Below are 16,575 nucleotides of genomic sequence, written 5' to 3'. Positions count from 1 at the left end.
CCAGTGTCAGCATCGAGCTCTCCCAGAGACAGGTACAATACAGAGCTCCCTCTACATTGCCCCAGTGTCAGCATCGAGCTCTCCCAGAGACAGGTACAATACAGAGCTCCCTCTACACTGCCCCAGTGTCAGCATCGAGCTCTCCCAGAGACAGGTACAATACAGAGCTCCCTCTACACTGCCCCAGTGTCAGCATCGAGCTCTCCCAGAGACAGGTACAATACAGAGCTCCCTCTACACTGCCCCAGTGTCAGCATCGAGCTCTCCCAGAGACAGGTACAATACAGAGCTCCCTCTACACTGCCCCAGTGTCAGCATCGAGCTCTGCCAGAGACACGCACAATACAGAGCTCCCTCTACACTGCCCCAGTGTCAGCATCGAGCTCTCCCAGAGACAGGTACAATACTGAGCTCCCTCTACACTGCCCCAGTGTCAGCATCGAGCTCTCCCAGAGACAGGTACAATACAGAGCTCCCTCTGCACTGATCCAGTGTCAGCATCGAGGTCTTCCCCTCTCTCCAGCAGAGTTAGGTGCAATACACTCTATGGGCGCGATTCTCCCACAACATTTCCAAGTTAATTTGTGCTGGGTGTTTCAGGGAATTTCCCGTTGGCTCTGCCGGATAGTTCCCTACCGCTATTCAATGACACTGAGTCACTCTTTTGGTCCCTGGGAAGTTTCTCGCCTGTTTCGTTCTCACGTAGGTTTTTTTTTTAGCACTGCGGAGCTCAACTCCGGGCGATCGGGCCGCCATTTTGAAAGGGTGCCCCGGCCTCCACGTGACCTTGTGGATCACCTCCACCCATGGGCAATGTCACCCTCCACACACACACACGGACGCTGCCCCACACCCCAGCTATGGGTGCCCTGGCGTCCATTTCTTCATCAGCCCCTCCTCCCCAAACCCCCTTACTGCACGCCCCCCTCCCTTCCAGGACCCCCACCCACCACCCCTCCAACCTTCCAGAGGCCCCTACTTACCCGCCCTGCACATCCCCACCCTTAAACCGCCCACACCCTCATTTCATGGGCATGGCCCCCCCCCCCCCCCCCCACTCGGCCCCTGACCCTTGGCCGTACCACCCAGGCAGTACTCCTGCTGCCTTGGCAGTGCCACCTGGGCACCTTGGTAGTCCCAGGGTGGTGGTGCCAAAGTGCCAGCTGCCCACGTTCCAGGGGGGAGGTCCAGGGAGCCACCCTCCACCGACACTGACCATCCAGGGGTTTCTGCTGGCCCGGGAGCCCCCCCCCCCCACCCCCGCCCCCCCGCGTTGCCGTTATGCCTGGTGCACTTTCTATGTGGACCAGTTTCTGATCGCCGCCCGGCTGCAGCCTCCCTGGGGAGGCCGGAGAATTAACGGAGGCCGGTGGATCCTGGGCAGGTGGCTCGTAAGTAGGTTTATGACCTACTTCCAGGAGCGCCGTTTTGTCCTGTCTATTTGGGGCGGAATTCCTGCGCCGACTCTCTCGGGAGTTTGGTAAATCTCCCGAGGCGCGGAAGCTGTCGGGAGGCTCGCTGGAGGCCTCTCCCAGGATTCTCTGGCCGCGTTGCGCTTACGCTTGAGTGCAACGCGGCCAGATACTCGTGCCCTCTGTTTCTACGCTCACCACTTGTACTCTTCCTATTTTCCAGCTGACAACCTGGATCCAGTATATGGTACCAAAGATCGAAGACGGAAATGATTTTGGAGTGGCCATTCAGGTGAGGAAGGCAGTGTGGGGGGTGGTGGGGATAAGGGCGGCAGACTTTCCCTTTCCCTAAAGGGGGACGTTCATGAACCAGGTGGGTTTTTTTTTTACATAAGACAATTGATCATTGTTGTCACGGTCATCATTACTGGGATTAGCGCCATATACTCCAGATTTCATTTAATTGAATTTAGATCTTCATAGAATTTACAGTGCAGAAGGAGGCCATTTGGCCCATCGAGTCTGCACCGGCTCTTGGAAAGAGCACCCTACCCAACCGCACACCTCCACCCTATTCCCCATAACCCAGTAACCCCACCCAACACTAAGGGCAATTTTGGACACTAAGGGCAATTTAGCATGGCCAACCCACCTAACCTGCACATCTTTGGACTGCGGGAGGAAACTGGAGCACCCGGAGGAGACCCACGCGCACACTGGGGGAACGTTGCAGACTCCGCACAGACAGTGACCCAAGGCCGGGAATCGAACCTGGGACCCTGGAGCTGTGAAGCAATTGTGCTAACCACTGTGCTACCGTGCTGCCCCCAATCGACTGCCGTTGGAGGGAACTGAACCCATGTTGCAATGCAGCCCCCCAGTGTGAGGGGGTTGGGCGGAGAAACAACACCCTATTTGTCTTCAGATTTCTCTCTGTTAAACTGTCCACTCAACCTTTCACGAATTCTGAGGGCAAACCCCTCGATCTCCGTTGTCTCTCCCCCCCAGCCCCCATTGTTCCTGGCCTCCCCACTCCCCCATTTTGAAAGTAAGCCTTGCACAGAAGGTTAAGTGGTAGAAGTGGTTACAGCAAGCACTATGGTTGGGGGGGGGGGGGGAGTGTATTGGGGGAGAGGTTATCGTTTATCGCGAGGGGCATTGAAGGTTTAAGAGCAAGAGTGTAGGCCACTCGGCCCCTCCAGCCTGCCCCGCCATTGGAAAAGTCCATGGCTGCTCCTATTGCGACCTCAACTCTGCCGACCCCCGATAACCTTTCACCCCTCTCGTTAACCAAGAATCTGTCCATCTCAGCTTCCGCCGCCCTTGGAGGAAGAGAGTCCCAGAGACTCACCGCCCTCTGAGAGAAAAATATTTCTCCTCATCTCCGTTTTAAATGGGTGACCCCATATTTTTAAATGGTAGCCCCCACCCCCAAAAACATTGCGCAAGGCCGGTCTTCTTGATTGAAACAATAAAAATGTAGGATCTATCTATTCTAATCCCATTTCCCAGCACTTAGCCCGCAGCCCTTGTACGCTGAGGCGGTTCAAGTGCTCGTCTGAACGCTTCTCAGATGTTGTGAGGGTTCCCGCCTCCACCACCCTTTCAAGCAGCGAGTTCCCGATTCCCACCGCCCTCTGGGTGAAAATGTATCTCCTCGAACCCCTCTAAACCTCCTGCGCTGACCTTCAATTTGTTCCCCCCTAGTTATTGACCCCTCTACTAAGGGGGAAAAGTTTCTTTCAATCCACCCTATCTATCTCCCTCATAACCTGACACCTCGATCAGGTTTCACCCCCCGCCCCGACGGCCTTTTCTGCTCCAAGGAAAATGAACCCAACCCTAGCCAGCCTCTCCTCACCGCCGAGACCCTCCCGCCCAGGCAGCATCCGGGTGAATCCGTGCTCGGCTTTCGATCGACTGCCTCATGTGCCCACCCACCAACTGTGAGTCAACCCTCTCCAGGGTGGGGCGAGGGGGGCAGAGGAATAGGAGGTAGGGGGAGTGAGGGAGAAAATGAAGTTGGTTGGGGACTGCATCAGTGAACGACGAGAGCTTTCCAGGTTGAGCAGCCTTCCACCTCCTCCCGGGTTTTGGTGGGGGGGGGGGGGAGTTCCCACTGTGGTACGAGGGAAAGGGGCCAGGGTGGAGAGGGTTGGCGGGGGAACGTTAGGCTGGTTTTGGAGTCGGTGGGCAGGGTGGCCTGATGGTTATATCTTCGCTGGAAGGGCCATGGGGAGCTGGGTGTAGGGGCAATGGCGGGAGAGGCTGGAGTGACCTCGGGATTCTGACACGACGTTTAATGTTCCTCCCTCAGGAAAAGATTCTGGAGAGGACGGCAGCAGTGCGGGCCAAGGTGGAGGGGTTCCAGACCAGCATCACCAAGTACGTTAGCTAGAGGAGTGAGCATTGATCATCCGCCTGTCCCTACAGTCTCACCGGCTGGGGGGATCGAGAATCTGCCTGTCCCTACAGTCTCACAGGCTGGGGGATCAATAATCTGCCTGTCCCTACAGTCTCACAGGCTGGGGGATCAATAATCTGCCTGTCCCTACAGTCTCACAGGCTGTGGGATTGAGAATCAACCCATCCCTATTGTCTCACAGGCTGTGGGATCAAGAATATGCCTGTCCCTACAGTCTCACAGGCTGGGGGAATCGAGAATCTGCCTGTCCCTACAGTCTCTCAGGCTGGAGGATCGAGAATCTGCCTGTCCCTACAGTGTCTCAGGCTGGGGGATCAAGAATCTGCCTGTCCCTACAGTGTCTCAGGCTGGGGGATCGAGAATCTGCCTGTCCCTACAGTGTCTCAGGCTGGAGGATCGAGAATCTGCCTGTCCCTACAGTCTCACAGGCTGGGGGATCAAGAATCTGCCTGTCCCTACAGTGTCTCAGGCTGGGGGATCGAGAATCTGCCTGTCCCTACAGTGTCTCAGGCTGGGGGATCAAGAATCTGCCTGTCCCTACAGTCTCACAGGCTGGGGGATCAAGAATCTGCCTGTCCCTACAGTGTCTCAGGCTGGGGGATCGAGAATCTGCCTGTCCCTACAGTCTCACAGGCTGGGGGATCAAGAATCTGCCTGTCCCTACAGTGTCTCAGGCTGGGGGATCGAGAATCTGCCTGTCCCTGCAGTGTCTCAGGCTGGGGGATCGAGAATCTGCCTGTCCCTACAGTGTCTCAGGCTGGGGGATCGAGAATCTGCCTGTCCCTACAGTGTCTCAGGCTGGGGGATCGAGAATCTGCCTGTCCCTACAGTCTCACAGGCTGGGGGATCGAGACTCCGCCTGTCGATACATTTGCACAGGGTGTGAGGATTTGGAATCCGCCTGTCCCTACAGTCTCAGGCTGGGGGATCGAGAATTCGCCAGTCAATACATTTGCACAGGTTGTGGGGAATGGGAATCCGCCTGCCCCTACAGTCTCACAGGTTGGGAGAATTGGGAATCCATCTGTCGCTAAACTATCAGGTTGGGCAATTTAAAATCTGCCAGTCCCTACAGTGTCAAAGGCTGGGGAATTGAGAATTCACCTGTCCCTACACTCTCACAGGCTGTGGGATCAAGAATCCACCTGTTTCTACAGTCTCACAGGCTGTGGGATTGCAAATCAACCTGTCTATACAGTCTCCCAGGTTGAGGGGATTGGGAATCCGCCTGTCCCTAAAGTTTCACTGGCTGGGGGACTGAGAATTCACCTGTCCCTATAGTTTCACAGTCTGAGGGATTTGGAATCCGCCTGTCCCTACAGTTTCACTGGCTGGGGGGGTTGAGAATCCACCTGTCCCTATAGTTTTACTGTCTGAGGGATTTATGAATCTGCCTGTCCCTACAGTGTCTCAGGCTGGGGGGAATCGAGAATCTGCCTGTCCCAACAGTCTCACAGGCTGGGCATCTGTGAGTCCTCCTGTCTCTACAGTCTGACAGGCTAAGGGCAGTTTATCATGGCCAATCCACCTAACCTGCACGTCTTTGGACTGTGGAAGGAAACCGGAGCACCCGGAGGAAACCCACGCAGACACGGGGAGGACGTGCAGACTCCCCACAGACAATGGCCCAGCGGGGAATCGAACCTGGGACCCTGGCACTGTGAAGCCACAGTGCTAGCCACTTGTGCTACCGTGCTGCCCTACATCTTTCCTAAAGCACTATGCCCCGAACAACACTTCATTTGAGGTCAGACCAACGTCTTTTAAAGGTTGAAAACAAAAGAAACCTGTTCAAGTCTTGCTTCTTATTCTGTATTACCCAGGAGCTCGGAGAGCCTATAGTCCCCCCACCCCCCCCTTTGCTTTTGCCATCACAATATCTCGGCCTACCAGAATCGACTTGCCAACCATTTAGCACCCTTTTCCCCCATGGTGTAAATTGTTGTGAGAGTTCGAACTTTGACATTCTTGGGTTCGTCCTGGTGAGTGCAAGATGATAAACTTCAACCACATGTCTCAAATTTCGCCAGTATTTATTTATTTAATTCTTGATAGTGCAGAACTTGAATATCACGTACACTGTCTCACACACGCAGACATACACACACAGAGACTCTTACACATGCACAGACACTCGTGTACACACACACACACAGACGCTCCCATGCACACAGATGCATGTATACACAGACAGGTATGTACATATACAGACCGGTACATCCACACAGACCAGACTCTTATGTACACAGACAAGTATGTAATACTCTGACACACATACGTAGACAGCCACATACGTACATGCACAGACACACGTGCGTACACAGACATGTACATAGGTACACAGACACATATGTACATACAGACACATTTATGTACACAGATACGTACGTGCATAGACACTTGCGTGCATACACAGAAGCATACGCATGTACACAGCCATGCGCACGTACACAGACGCGCGCACGTACACAGGCGCGCGCACGTACACAGGCGCGCGCACGTACACAGGCGCGCGCACGTACACAGGCGCGCGCACGTACACAGGCGTGCGCACGTACACACGCGCGCACGTACACAGGCGCACGCACGGGCACGCGCACGTACACAGGCGGCGCACGTACACGGGCATGCGCACGTACACAGGCGGCGCACGTACACAGGCGGCGCACATACACAGGCACGCGCACGTACACAGGCACGCGCACGTACACAGGCACGCGCACATACACAGGCACGCGCACGTACACAGGCGCACGCACGTACACGGGCATGCGCATGTACACAGGCGGTGCACAAACACAGGCGCGCGCACGTACACAGGCACGCGCACGTACACAGGCACGCACACGTACACAGGCACGTACACAGGCACGCGCACGTACACAGGCGCGCGCACATACACAGGCGCGCGCATGTACACGGGCCGTACACAGGCACGCGCACGTACACAGGCACGCGCATGTACACAGGTGGCGCACGTACACAGGCACGCGCACGTACACAGGTGGCGCACGTACACAGGCACGCACACGTAAACAGGCACACGTTCAGACATACAGAGGCACAAACAGAGACTCACACATAAACACATACACAGGGGCACCCACACACACCACTCCACTGCCCATCACATTCCTTCCCAGCCCTTTCATATCTGGAAGTCCAGCGAGTGACCACAGCGCCCCTCTGACCTCTTGTCTCTGCTCTTGGCAGGTACTTCACTGAACGAGGAGACGCGGTTGCCAAAGCGTCGAAGGACACGCACGTGGTGAGTACATCGGGAGCGGCAGCTGGGTTTGCGGAGGGGGAGGTGAGTTGAGGGCAGGGCTCGAGTCTGCGATGTGTTAAAATCCCCCCCCCCCCCCTCCGAACTGTCCGCCTGGTGGGGTGGGTTTACGTATCAGGAAAGGATTTACCGACTAGGGGTCTCCCTCCCTTCTTGCCAAGCTGAGAGCGTGACCCAATAGAGAGGGGCTTTGTAAACGATGAGGGATTCCTATGGAGAGGGGAGGGAAATAGCAGCCTGAACTCTGCTCGGGGGTGGGCAGGGGGAGAGCACTCCCCACACGGGAAGCGTGTGAAATCTCGCGCGGAGGCGTCGGGCGCGGGTCCTGAAGTCATTGCGCGCCCGCACCGTGCAGATCCAGGCTGAAGGGTGGCGAGGACGTGGAACCCGCTCCTGGGGAGGTTCACCAGAGACCCAACAGCGGGAATGGGCAGGTTGTCTTCCGCCAGGAGAGATTGGGACAGGCCGGGCTTGTACCCCGCTGGAGTTCAGAAACATGATGGGGGGGCGACTTGATCAAATTCATGGGCAGCACGGTAGCACAAGTGGTTAGCACTGTGGCTTCACAGCGGCAGGGTCCCAGGTTCGATTCCAGCTTGGGTCACTGTCTGTGCGGAGTCTGCACTCAGGCCAGTGAGTGGGCTGTACGATTGGCCCCCTCCTTCACCTCGGGGGGTCGCCAGATTGAAATGGGGCTTGTCCACTAACCCTGACCCCGTGAATGCATTGGAACTAATTGGGGGGAAAAAAGAACTGTGTACTCTAATTTATGTAAACAAATACAGGCCGAATATTTCATGACAAGTTGTAGAAAATGCTTAACCCGTCACCGAATTCTAATGGTGAAAAAAAATTAAAGTAGAGGGAGCTCATGGCTCTCACGGTCAGTGTTGCGCACTATCGTCACGCACCCCCACTTCACTTATCATAGATTCATAGAATTTACAGTGCACAAGGAGGCCATTCGGCCCATCGAGTCTGCACCGGCCCTTACAAAGAGCATCCTACTCAAGCCCACATATCTACCCTATCCCCGTAACCCAGTAACCCCATCTAACCTTTCTGGACACTAAGGCCAATTTATCACGGCCAATGCACTTAACCCACATATCTTTGGACTGTGGGAGGAAACCGGAGCACCCGGAGGAAACCCACACAGACACGGGGAGAACGTGCAGACTCCGCACAGACGGTGACCCAAGCCGGGAATCGAACCCGGGACACTGTGGCTGTGAAGCAACAGTGCTAACCTCTGTGCTACCGTGCTGCCTTTGATTGACATAGCGATCACTTCAATCAAAATGTCCCATGCGGGCCACCATACAGAACCCAGATGGGCCGTCTGTGCCAGCAGGTTGCCCACCACTGGCCTAGAACTAGGGGAGGGGGGGCCTCTCTATTTAAAAATAGGGGCGGGGGGGGGGCCTCTCTGTTTAAAAATAAGGGCGGGTGGGGGCCTCTCTGTTTAAAAATAAGGGCTCGCCCATTTAAAACGGAGATGAGGAGAAATATTTTCTCTCGGGTGGCGGTGGGTCTCTGGAACTTTCTTCCTCAAAGGGCGGTGGAAGCAGAGTCTCCGGATGTTTTTAAGGCCGGGCTGGATAGATTCTTGACTAACGAGGGGGGTGAAAGGTTATCGGGGGGTGGGGTGCGGGGGGGGGTGGAGTTTGGCGGGAATGTGGGACTCGAGGTTACCATCAGATCGGCCGCGATCTTATTGAATGACGGAGCAGGCCGGAGGGGCCGAGTGGGCTACACACTCTTGCTCCACATTTCGGATGCTCGCCCCCACAAGGAATGGTTGCGCTGAGTGGTATCGAAGGAGGGGTTGGGCGAGGAACTAAGTAAGGACGAGGGGAGAAGGAAGGGTGCTCAACTGAAGCATAAACATCGGTATGGCCTGGTTGCGCCCAGTGGCCTTTCTCCACGCCTTATATTCCATGTTAGGAATCGCACACAAAATGGCGGTCATCGCCCTTTCAAGGCTGCCAGTTTGCTCCCCCTCCCCCACTATGCCAACCAGATAACAGGGAACCAGAGGGGTAGAGCTGGTGTGAGCTAAGGCAGGGTGGTTCCCCCCTCGCCCTCCGAGCCGATCTCTAGGACCCTCACGGTCTCCTCCTGTTACCTGTTTCAGATGGACTACCGCCAACTGGTCCACGAGAAGGATGAAGCCGCCTACGTTGACCTCAAGTCGATGATCGTGGACATCAGGGGCTTCTACGTAAGTTGTGCGAATAGGGGAGGGGTTCGAGGAAGGGAGGGTGAGTTCCTGACAGGACGGGAGATGGGGGGCGGGAGGAGGAGGAGGGGGGGGGGGGGGTTGACGGTTGCTGATCAATACTCTCAGTGAGGGGGGAGGGGGTGGTGTTGGTTACTGACCCACGCCCTGTTGGGGGAAGGGGCGACAGTTACCGTCGTACACCCTCTCGGGGGAGGCGTGACAGTTACTGATGCATACCTGTGGGGTGAGGGGACAGTTACTGACGCACAGCCTCTGGTGGGGGCGGGGAAGGGGATAGTTACTGACACACCCTGTGGGGGGGGGGGGGGGGGGGGATAATTACTGACGCACAGCCTGTGGAGGGAGGGGACAGTTACTGACAGAAACCCTCTGGGAGGGGAAACAGTTACTGACGCACAACCTAAGAGGGTGGAGGGGAGACAGTTATTGATGCACACCCTATGGGGGGGTAGAGGGGGGGCCAGTTACTGACGCACACCCTATGGGGGGGTAGAGGGGGGCCAGTTACTGACGCACATCCTATGGGGGGGTAGAGGGGGGGCAGTTACTGACGCACATCCTATGGGGGGGTAGAGGGGGGGCCAGTTACTGACGCACATCCTATGGGGGGGTAGAGGGGAGACAGTTACTGATGCACACCCTATGGGGGGGGTAGAGGGGAGACAGTTACTGATGCACACCCTATGGGGGGGTAGAGGGGAGACAGTTACTGACGCACACCCTATGGGGGGGGTAGAGGGGAGACAGTTACTGACGCACACCCTATGGGGGGGTAGAGGGGAGACAGTTACTGATGCACACCCCATGGGGGGGTAGAGGGGAGACAGTTACTGATGCACACCCTATGGGGGGGTAGAGGGGAGACAGTTACTGATGCACACCCCATGGGGGGGGTAGAGGGGGGCCAGTAACTGACGCACACCCTATGGGGGGGTAGAGGGGGGGCCAGTTACTGACGCACACCCTATGGGGGGGTAGAGGGGAGACAGTTACTGACGCACACCCTATGGGGGGGTGGAGGGGGGGGGGGCAGTTACTGACGCACACCCTATGGGGGGGTAGACGGGGGGCCAGTTACTAACGCACACCCTTTGGGGGGGGTAGAGGGGAGGCAGTTACTGACGCACATCCTATGGGGGGGTAGAGGGGGGGCCAGTTACTGATGCACACCCTATGGGGGGGTAGAGGGGAGACAGTTACTGATGCACACCCTATGGGGGGGTAGAGTGGGGGCCAGTTACTGATGCACACCCTGTGGGGGGGGGGGGGGGTAGAGGGGAGACAGTTACTGATGCACACCCTATGGGGGGGTAGAGGGGGGGCCAGTTACTGACGCACACCCTATGGGGGGATAGAGGGGGGGCCAGTTACTGACGCACACCCTATGGGAGGGTAGAGGGGAGGCAGTTACTGACGCACACCCTGTGGGGGGATAGAGGGGAGACAGTTACTGACCCACACCCTATGGGGGGTAGAGGGGGGGCCAGTTACTGACGCACACCCTATGGGGGGGTAGAGGGGAGACAGTTACTGACGCACACCCTGTGGGGGGATAGAGGGGAGACAGTTACTGACCCACACCCTATGGGGGGGGGTAGAGGGGAGACAGTTACTGACGCACACCCTATGGGGGGGGGGTAGAGGGGAGACAGTTACTGATGCACACCCTGTGGGGGGGGTAGAGGGGAGACAGTTACTGATGCACACCCTACGGGGGGGTAGAGGGGGGGGGGGGCCAGTTACTGACGCACACCCTATGGGGGGTAGACGGGGGCGAGTTACTAACGCACACCCTATGGGGGGGTAGTGGGGAGGCAGTTACTGACGCACACCCTATGGGGGGTAGAGGGGGGGCCAGTTACTGACGCACACCCTATGGGGGGGTAGAGGGGAGACAGTTACTGATGCACACCCTATGGGGGGGTAGAGGGGAGACAGTTACTGATGCACACCCTGTGGGGGGGGTAGAGGGGAGACAGTTACTGACGCACACCCTATGGGAGGGTAGAGGGGAGACAGTTACTGATGCACACCCTATGGGGGTGTAGGGGGGTCCAGTTCCTGATGCACCCCCTATGGGGGGGTAGAGGGGGGCCAGTTACTGACGCACACCCTATGGCGGGATGAGGGGAGACAGTTACTGACGCACACCCTATGGGGGGGGGGGTGGTGGAGGGGAGACAGTTACTGACGCACACCCTATGGGGGGGGGGGGTGGTGGAGGGGAGACAGTTACTGACGCACACCCTATGGGGGTGTAGGGGGGTCCAGTTCCTGATGCACCCCCTATGGGGGGGTAGAGGGGGGCCAGTTACTGACGCACACCCTATGGCGGGATGAGGGGGGGCCAGTTACTGACGCACACCCTATGGGGGGATAGAGGAGGGGCCAGTTACTGACGCACACCCTATGGGGGGGTAGAGGGGAGACAGTTACTGACGCACACCCTACGGGGGGATAGGTGGGGGGCCAGTTACTGACGCACACCCTATGGGGGGGTAGAGGGGGGACCAGTTACTGACGCACACCCTGTGGGGGGATAAATGAGGGCCAGTTACTGATGCACATCCTGTGGGGGGGTAGGGGGGAGACAGTTACTGACGCACATCCTATGGGGGGATAGAGGGGAGACAGTTACTGACGCACACCCTATGGGGGGGTGGAGGGGAGACAGTTACTGACGCACACCCTATGGGGGGGTGGAGGGGAGACAGTTACTGACGCACACCCTATGGGGGGGTGGAGGGGAGACAGTTACTGACGCACATCCTATGGGGGGGTAGAGGGGGGGCCAGTAACTGACGCACACCCTATGGGGGGGGTAGAGGGGAGACAGTTACTGATGCACACCTATGGGGGGGGGGGGGCAGTTACTGACGCACACTCTATGGGGGGGTAGAGGGGAGACAGTTACTGACGCACACCCTATGGGGGGGGTAGAGGGGGGGCCAGTTACTGACGCACACCCTATGGGGGGGTAGAGGGGAGACAGTTACTGACGCACATCCTATGGGGGGGTAGAGGGGAGACAGTTACTGACGCACACCCTATGGGGGGGTAGAGGGGAGACAGTTACTGACGCACATCCTATGGGGGGGTAGAGGGGAGACAGTTACTGATGCACACCCTATGGGGGGTTAGAGGGGAGACAGTTACTGACGCACACCCTATGGGGGGTTAGAGGGGAGACAGTTACTGACGCACATCCTATGGGGGGTAGAGGGGAGACAGTTACTGACGCACATCCTATGGGGGGATAGAGGAGGGGCCAGTTACTGACGCACATCCTATGGGGGGTAGAGGGGAGACAGTTACTGACGCACATCCTAGAGGGGGGGTAGAGGGGGGGCCAGTTACTGACGCACACCCTATGGGGGGGGGGGGTAGTGGGGAGACAGTTACTGATGCACACCCTATGGGGGGGGTAGAGGGGAGGCAGTTACTGATGCACACCCTGTGGGGGGGGTTAGAGGGGAGACAGTTACTGACGCACACCCTGTGGGGGGGCGGGGTGGGGGGGGGTAGAGGGTAGACAGTTACTGACGCACACCCTATGGGGGGGGGGTAGAGGGGAGACAGTTACTGATGCACACCCTGTGGGGGGGTTAGAGGGGAGACAGTTACTGATGCACACCCTATGGGGGGGGTAGAGGGGAGACAGTTACTGACGCACACCCTATGGGGGGGGTAGAGAGGTGGCCAGTTATTGACGCACACCCTGTGGGGGGATAGAGGGGAGACAGTTACTGACGCACACCCCGTGGGGGGGGGGGGGTTAGAGGGGGGGCCAGTTACTGATGCACACCGTATGGGGGGTAGAGGGGAGACAGTTACTGACACACACCCTATGGGGGGGTAGAGGGGGGGCCAGTTACTGACGCACACCCTATGGGGGGGTAGAGGGGAGACAGTTACTGATGCACACCCTATGGGGGTGTAGGGGGGTCCAGTTACTGACGCACCCCCTATGGGGGGGTAGAGGGGAGACAGTTACTGACGCACACCCTATGGGGGGGGGGGGTAGAGGGGGGGCCAGTTACTGACACACACCGTATGGGGGGGTAGAGGGGAGACAGTTACTGACGCACCCCCTATGGGGGGATAGAGGGGGGGCCAGTTACTGACGCACACCCTATGGGGGGGTAGAGGGGAGACAGTTACTGACGCACATCCTATGGGGGGGTAGAGGGGAGACAGTTACTGACGCACATCCTATGGGGGGATAGAGGAGGGGCCAGTTACTGACGCACACCCTATGGGGGGTAGAGGGGAGACAGTTACTGACGCACATCCTAGAGGGGGGGTAGAGGGGGGGCCAGTTACTGACGCACACCCTATGGGGGGGGGGTAGAGGGGAGACAGTTACTGATGCACACCCTATGGGGGTGTGGAGGGGAGACAGTTACTGACGCACACCCTGTGGGGGGGGGGGGGTAGAGGGGAGACAGTTACTGACGCACACCCTATGGGGGGGTAGAGGGGGGGGGGGCAGTTACTGACGCACACCCTATGGGGGGGTAGAGGGGATACAGTTACTGACGCACACCCTATGGGGGGGCAGAGGGGGGCCCAGTTACTGACGCACACCCTATGGGGGGGTAGAGGGGAGACAGTTACTGACGCACACCCTATGGGGGGGTAGAGGAGGGGCCAGTTACTGACGCACACCCTGTGGGGGGCTAGAGGGGAAACAGTTACTGACGCACACCCCATGGGGGGGGGGGGGGGGGGCGGGGGGGCGGGGGGGGGTAGAGGGGAGACAGTTACTGATGCACACCCTGTGGGGGGGGGGGGTAGAGGGGAGACAGTTACTGACGCACACCCTATGGGGGGATAGAGGGGGGGCCAGTTACTGACGCACACCCTATGGGGGGGTAGAGGGGAGACAGTCACTGATGCACACCCTGTGGGGGGGGTTAGAGGGGAGACAGTTACTGATGCACACCCTATGGGTGGGGTAGAGGGGAGACAGTTACTGACGCACACCCTATGGGGGGGGTAGAGAGGTGGCCAGTTATTGACGCACACCCTGTGGGGGGATAGAGGGGAGACAGTTACTGACGCACACCCCGTGGGGGGGGGGGGGCGGGGGGGGTTAGAGGGGGGGCCAGTTACTGATGCACACCGTATGGGGGGTAGAGGGGAGACAGTTACTGACACACACCCTATGGGGGGGTAGAGGGGGGGCCAGTTACTGACGCACACCCTATGGGGGGGTAGAGGGGAGACAGTTACTGATGCACACCCTATGGGGGGGTAGAGGGGAGACAGTTACTGACGCACACCCTATGGGGGGGGTAGAGAGGTGGCCAGTTATTGACGCACACCCTGTGGGGGGATAGAGGGGAGACAGTTACTGACGCACACCCCGTGGGGGGGGGGGGGGGGGGGGGGGGCGGGGGGGGTTAGAGGGGGGGCCAGTTACTGATGCACACCGTATGGGGGGTAGAGGGGAGACAGTTACTGACACACACCCTATGGGGGGGTAGAGGGGGGGGCCAGTTACTGACGCACACCCTATGGGGGGGTAGAGGGGAGACAGTTACTGATGCACCCCCTATGGGGGGGTAGAGGGGAGACAGTTACTGACGCACACCCTATGGGGGGGGGGTAGAGGGGGGGCCAGTTACTGACACACACCGTATGGGGGGGTAGAGGGGAGACAGTTACTGATGCACACCGTATGGGGGGGGGTAGAGGGGGGGCCAGTTACTGACGCACACCCTATGGGGGGTAGGGGGGGCCAGTTACTGATGCACACCCTGTGGGGGGATAGAGGGGAGACAGTTACTGACGCACACCCTATTGGGGGGGGGGGGGGGTGTAGAGGGGGGGCCAGTTACTGACGCACACCCTATGGGGGGGGGGGTAGAGGGGGGGCCAGTTACTGACGCACACCGTATGGGGGGGTAGAGGGGAGACAGTTACTGACGCACACTCCCCGAGAAGAGACACTAGGGGGTACACTTACTGGTGAACATCCATTAGGAGTTGGCGAACACCCAATGGGGGAAGTCAATGGGTGGAGCCAGGGGGTAGCGACATCCCTCTGGTGGGTGCCGGTGATCAAGCCCAGCCCCGTGCATAGATGGGACACCAGGTCACTTCCTCTCTGATTGTCACTCGGTGCCGACTTGGAGCTCATTTGATCTCTCCCTCTCTCTCTCTCTGTCTGTCTCCAGGTTGAGCTGCTGGACATTATCATTAAGAATGCAGAGAAGATTACCAATCCCAAAGGGGAAGAAAAATCTCATTCCATGTACTGAGTGCGGCAATGGTCAGAGAGCAGGGGGGGTGGGAGCGAGGAGGTGGCAGCGCCAAAGGGGCATTAACTACGGCTGATGGGCATCCAGACGCAAAGCCAGCACGGCTTGTCGACCTGCGCACTTGTTCCCGCGTCGTCCAACTTAATAAATAAACTGGTGTCACGTTTTAAGGTTCTGAAATAAATGTATATGTTTTTGAACATGGCGCGGCGTGACTGATTGCTCGGCTCCCTATCTGCTGCTGTCTCGGAGTTAGAAGTACCTGACTTTGAATCTGTCCAACAGCGGTGGTCAAAATCCCCCCCCCCCCCCGCCGGTCCTCTGTTGTGTTATGCTTCTTCATGTAGCATAAGCTGCTTCCTTGATGTCTGCTCTGACAAAGGAAGGTTCCGACTTGGAGATAGGTTTAACACATTCATTGAACAGTTAACAATTCTCCTACTTGAGTTCGACTCTCCTGCTCATTTTGCTGTAGTAACTCAGTCTAACTAACCAGTCTGCTCTAAGCCACGCGGTGGGTGTGATGCTTCTGATCTGCCCCTGTCCTACTCTGAGTGTCGCGTGTGGAAAAAGAAAGAGCATGTGTGCCCTGTCCTTTTGCCCCCTTGTGGTAGTGTCACCTCTGGGTATGTCTTGACTGCCCATTGGTCGTGTCCTAATCTATGTGTTCATTAGCTGTAGTATATTTACATTAATCCCTTGTGTATTTACAGTGCACATCACCACACCCTCCTTCTCCTCCGTAACCCTGCAATCTCGGGCTGACGCTCCCGGTGCCCGCTCTCGGAGACGGTTACACTGTCGGAGGGAACCCTCTTTCAGATCAGGACGTTATTAACATCCAAATTAGGAGCGGAAAGTAGGCCTTCGAGCCTCTTGAGCCTGCTCCGCCCTTCGGTAAGACAACTGGCTGCCCAGTTAGCGAGTCGAAACAAACCTGT

At 57.8% G+C, this 16,575-nt stretch overlaps 1 protein-coding gene across 1 annotated transcript in view; it reads left to right on the top strand.

Annotated features, from left to right (window-relative positions):
* Positions 1-15,834, top strand: part of LOC140417934 (proteasome activator complex subunit 2-like) — a gene marked incomplete at its 5' end in the record, with an annotated part of 34,235 nt that extends 18,401 nt beyond the window's left edge. The window contains 5 exons of the mRNA XM_072501366.1: positions 1,636-1,704; positions 3,730-3,797; positions 7,051-7,105; positions 9,261-9,347; positions 15,551-15,834. Coding sequence (XP_072357467.1) covers positions 1,636-1,704; positions 3,730-3,797; positions 7,051-7,105; positions 9,261-9,347; positions 15,551-15,634 — 363 coding nt within the window. The remainder of the gene's footprint in view (positions 1-1,635; positions 1,705-3,729; positions 3,798-7,050; positions 7,106-9,260; positions 9,348-15,550) is intronic.
* Positions 15,835-16,575: the final 741 nt, after the last annotated feature.

The sequence above is a fragment of the Scyliorhinus torazame genome, chromosome 5, assembly GCF_047496885.1.
Source record: "Scyliorhinus torazame isolate Kashiwa2021f chromosome 5, sScyTor2.1, whole genome shotgun sequence".
Lineage (NCBI taxonomy): Eukaryota > Metazoa > Chordata > Chondrichthyes > Carcharhiniformes > Scyliorhinidae > Scyliorhinus > Scyliorhinus torazame.
The sequence above is the reverse complement of the archived record's forward strand: the minus strand, read 5'-3'. Positions and strand labels throughout refer to the sequence as shown.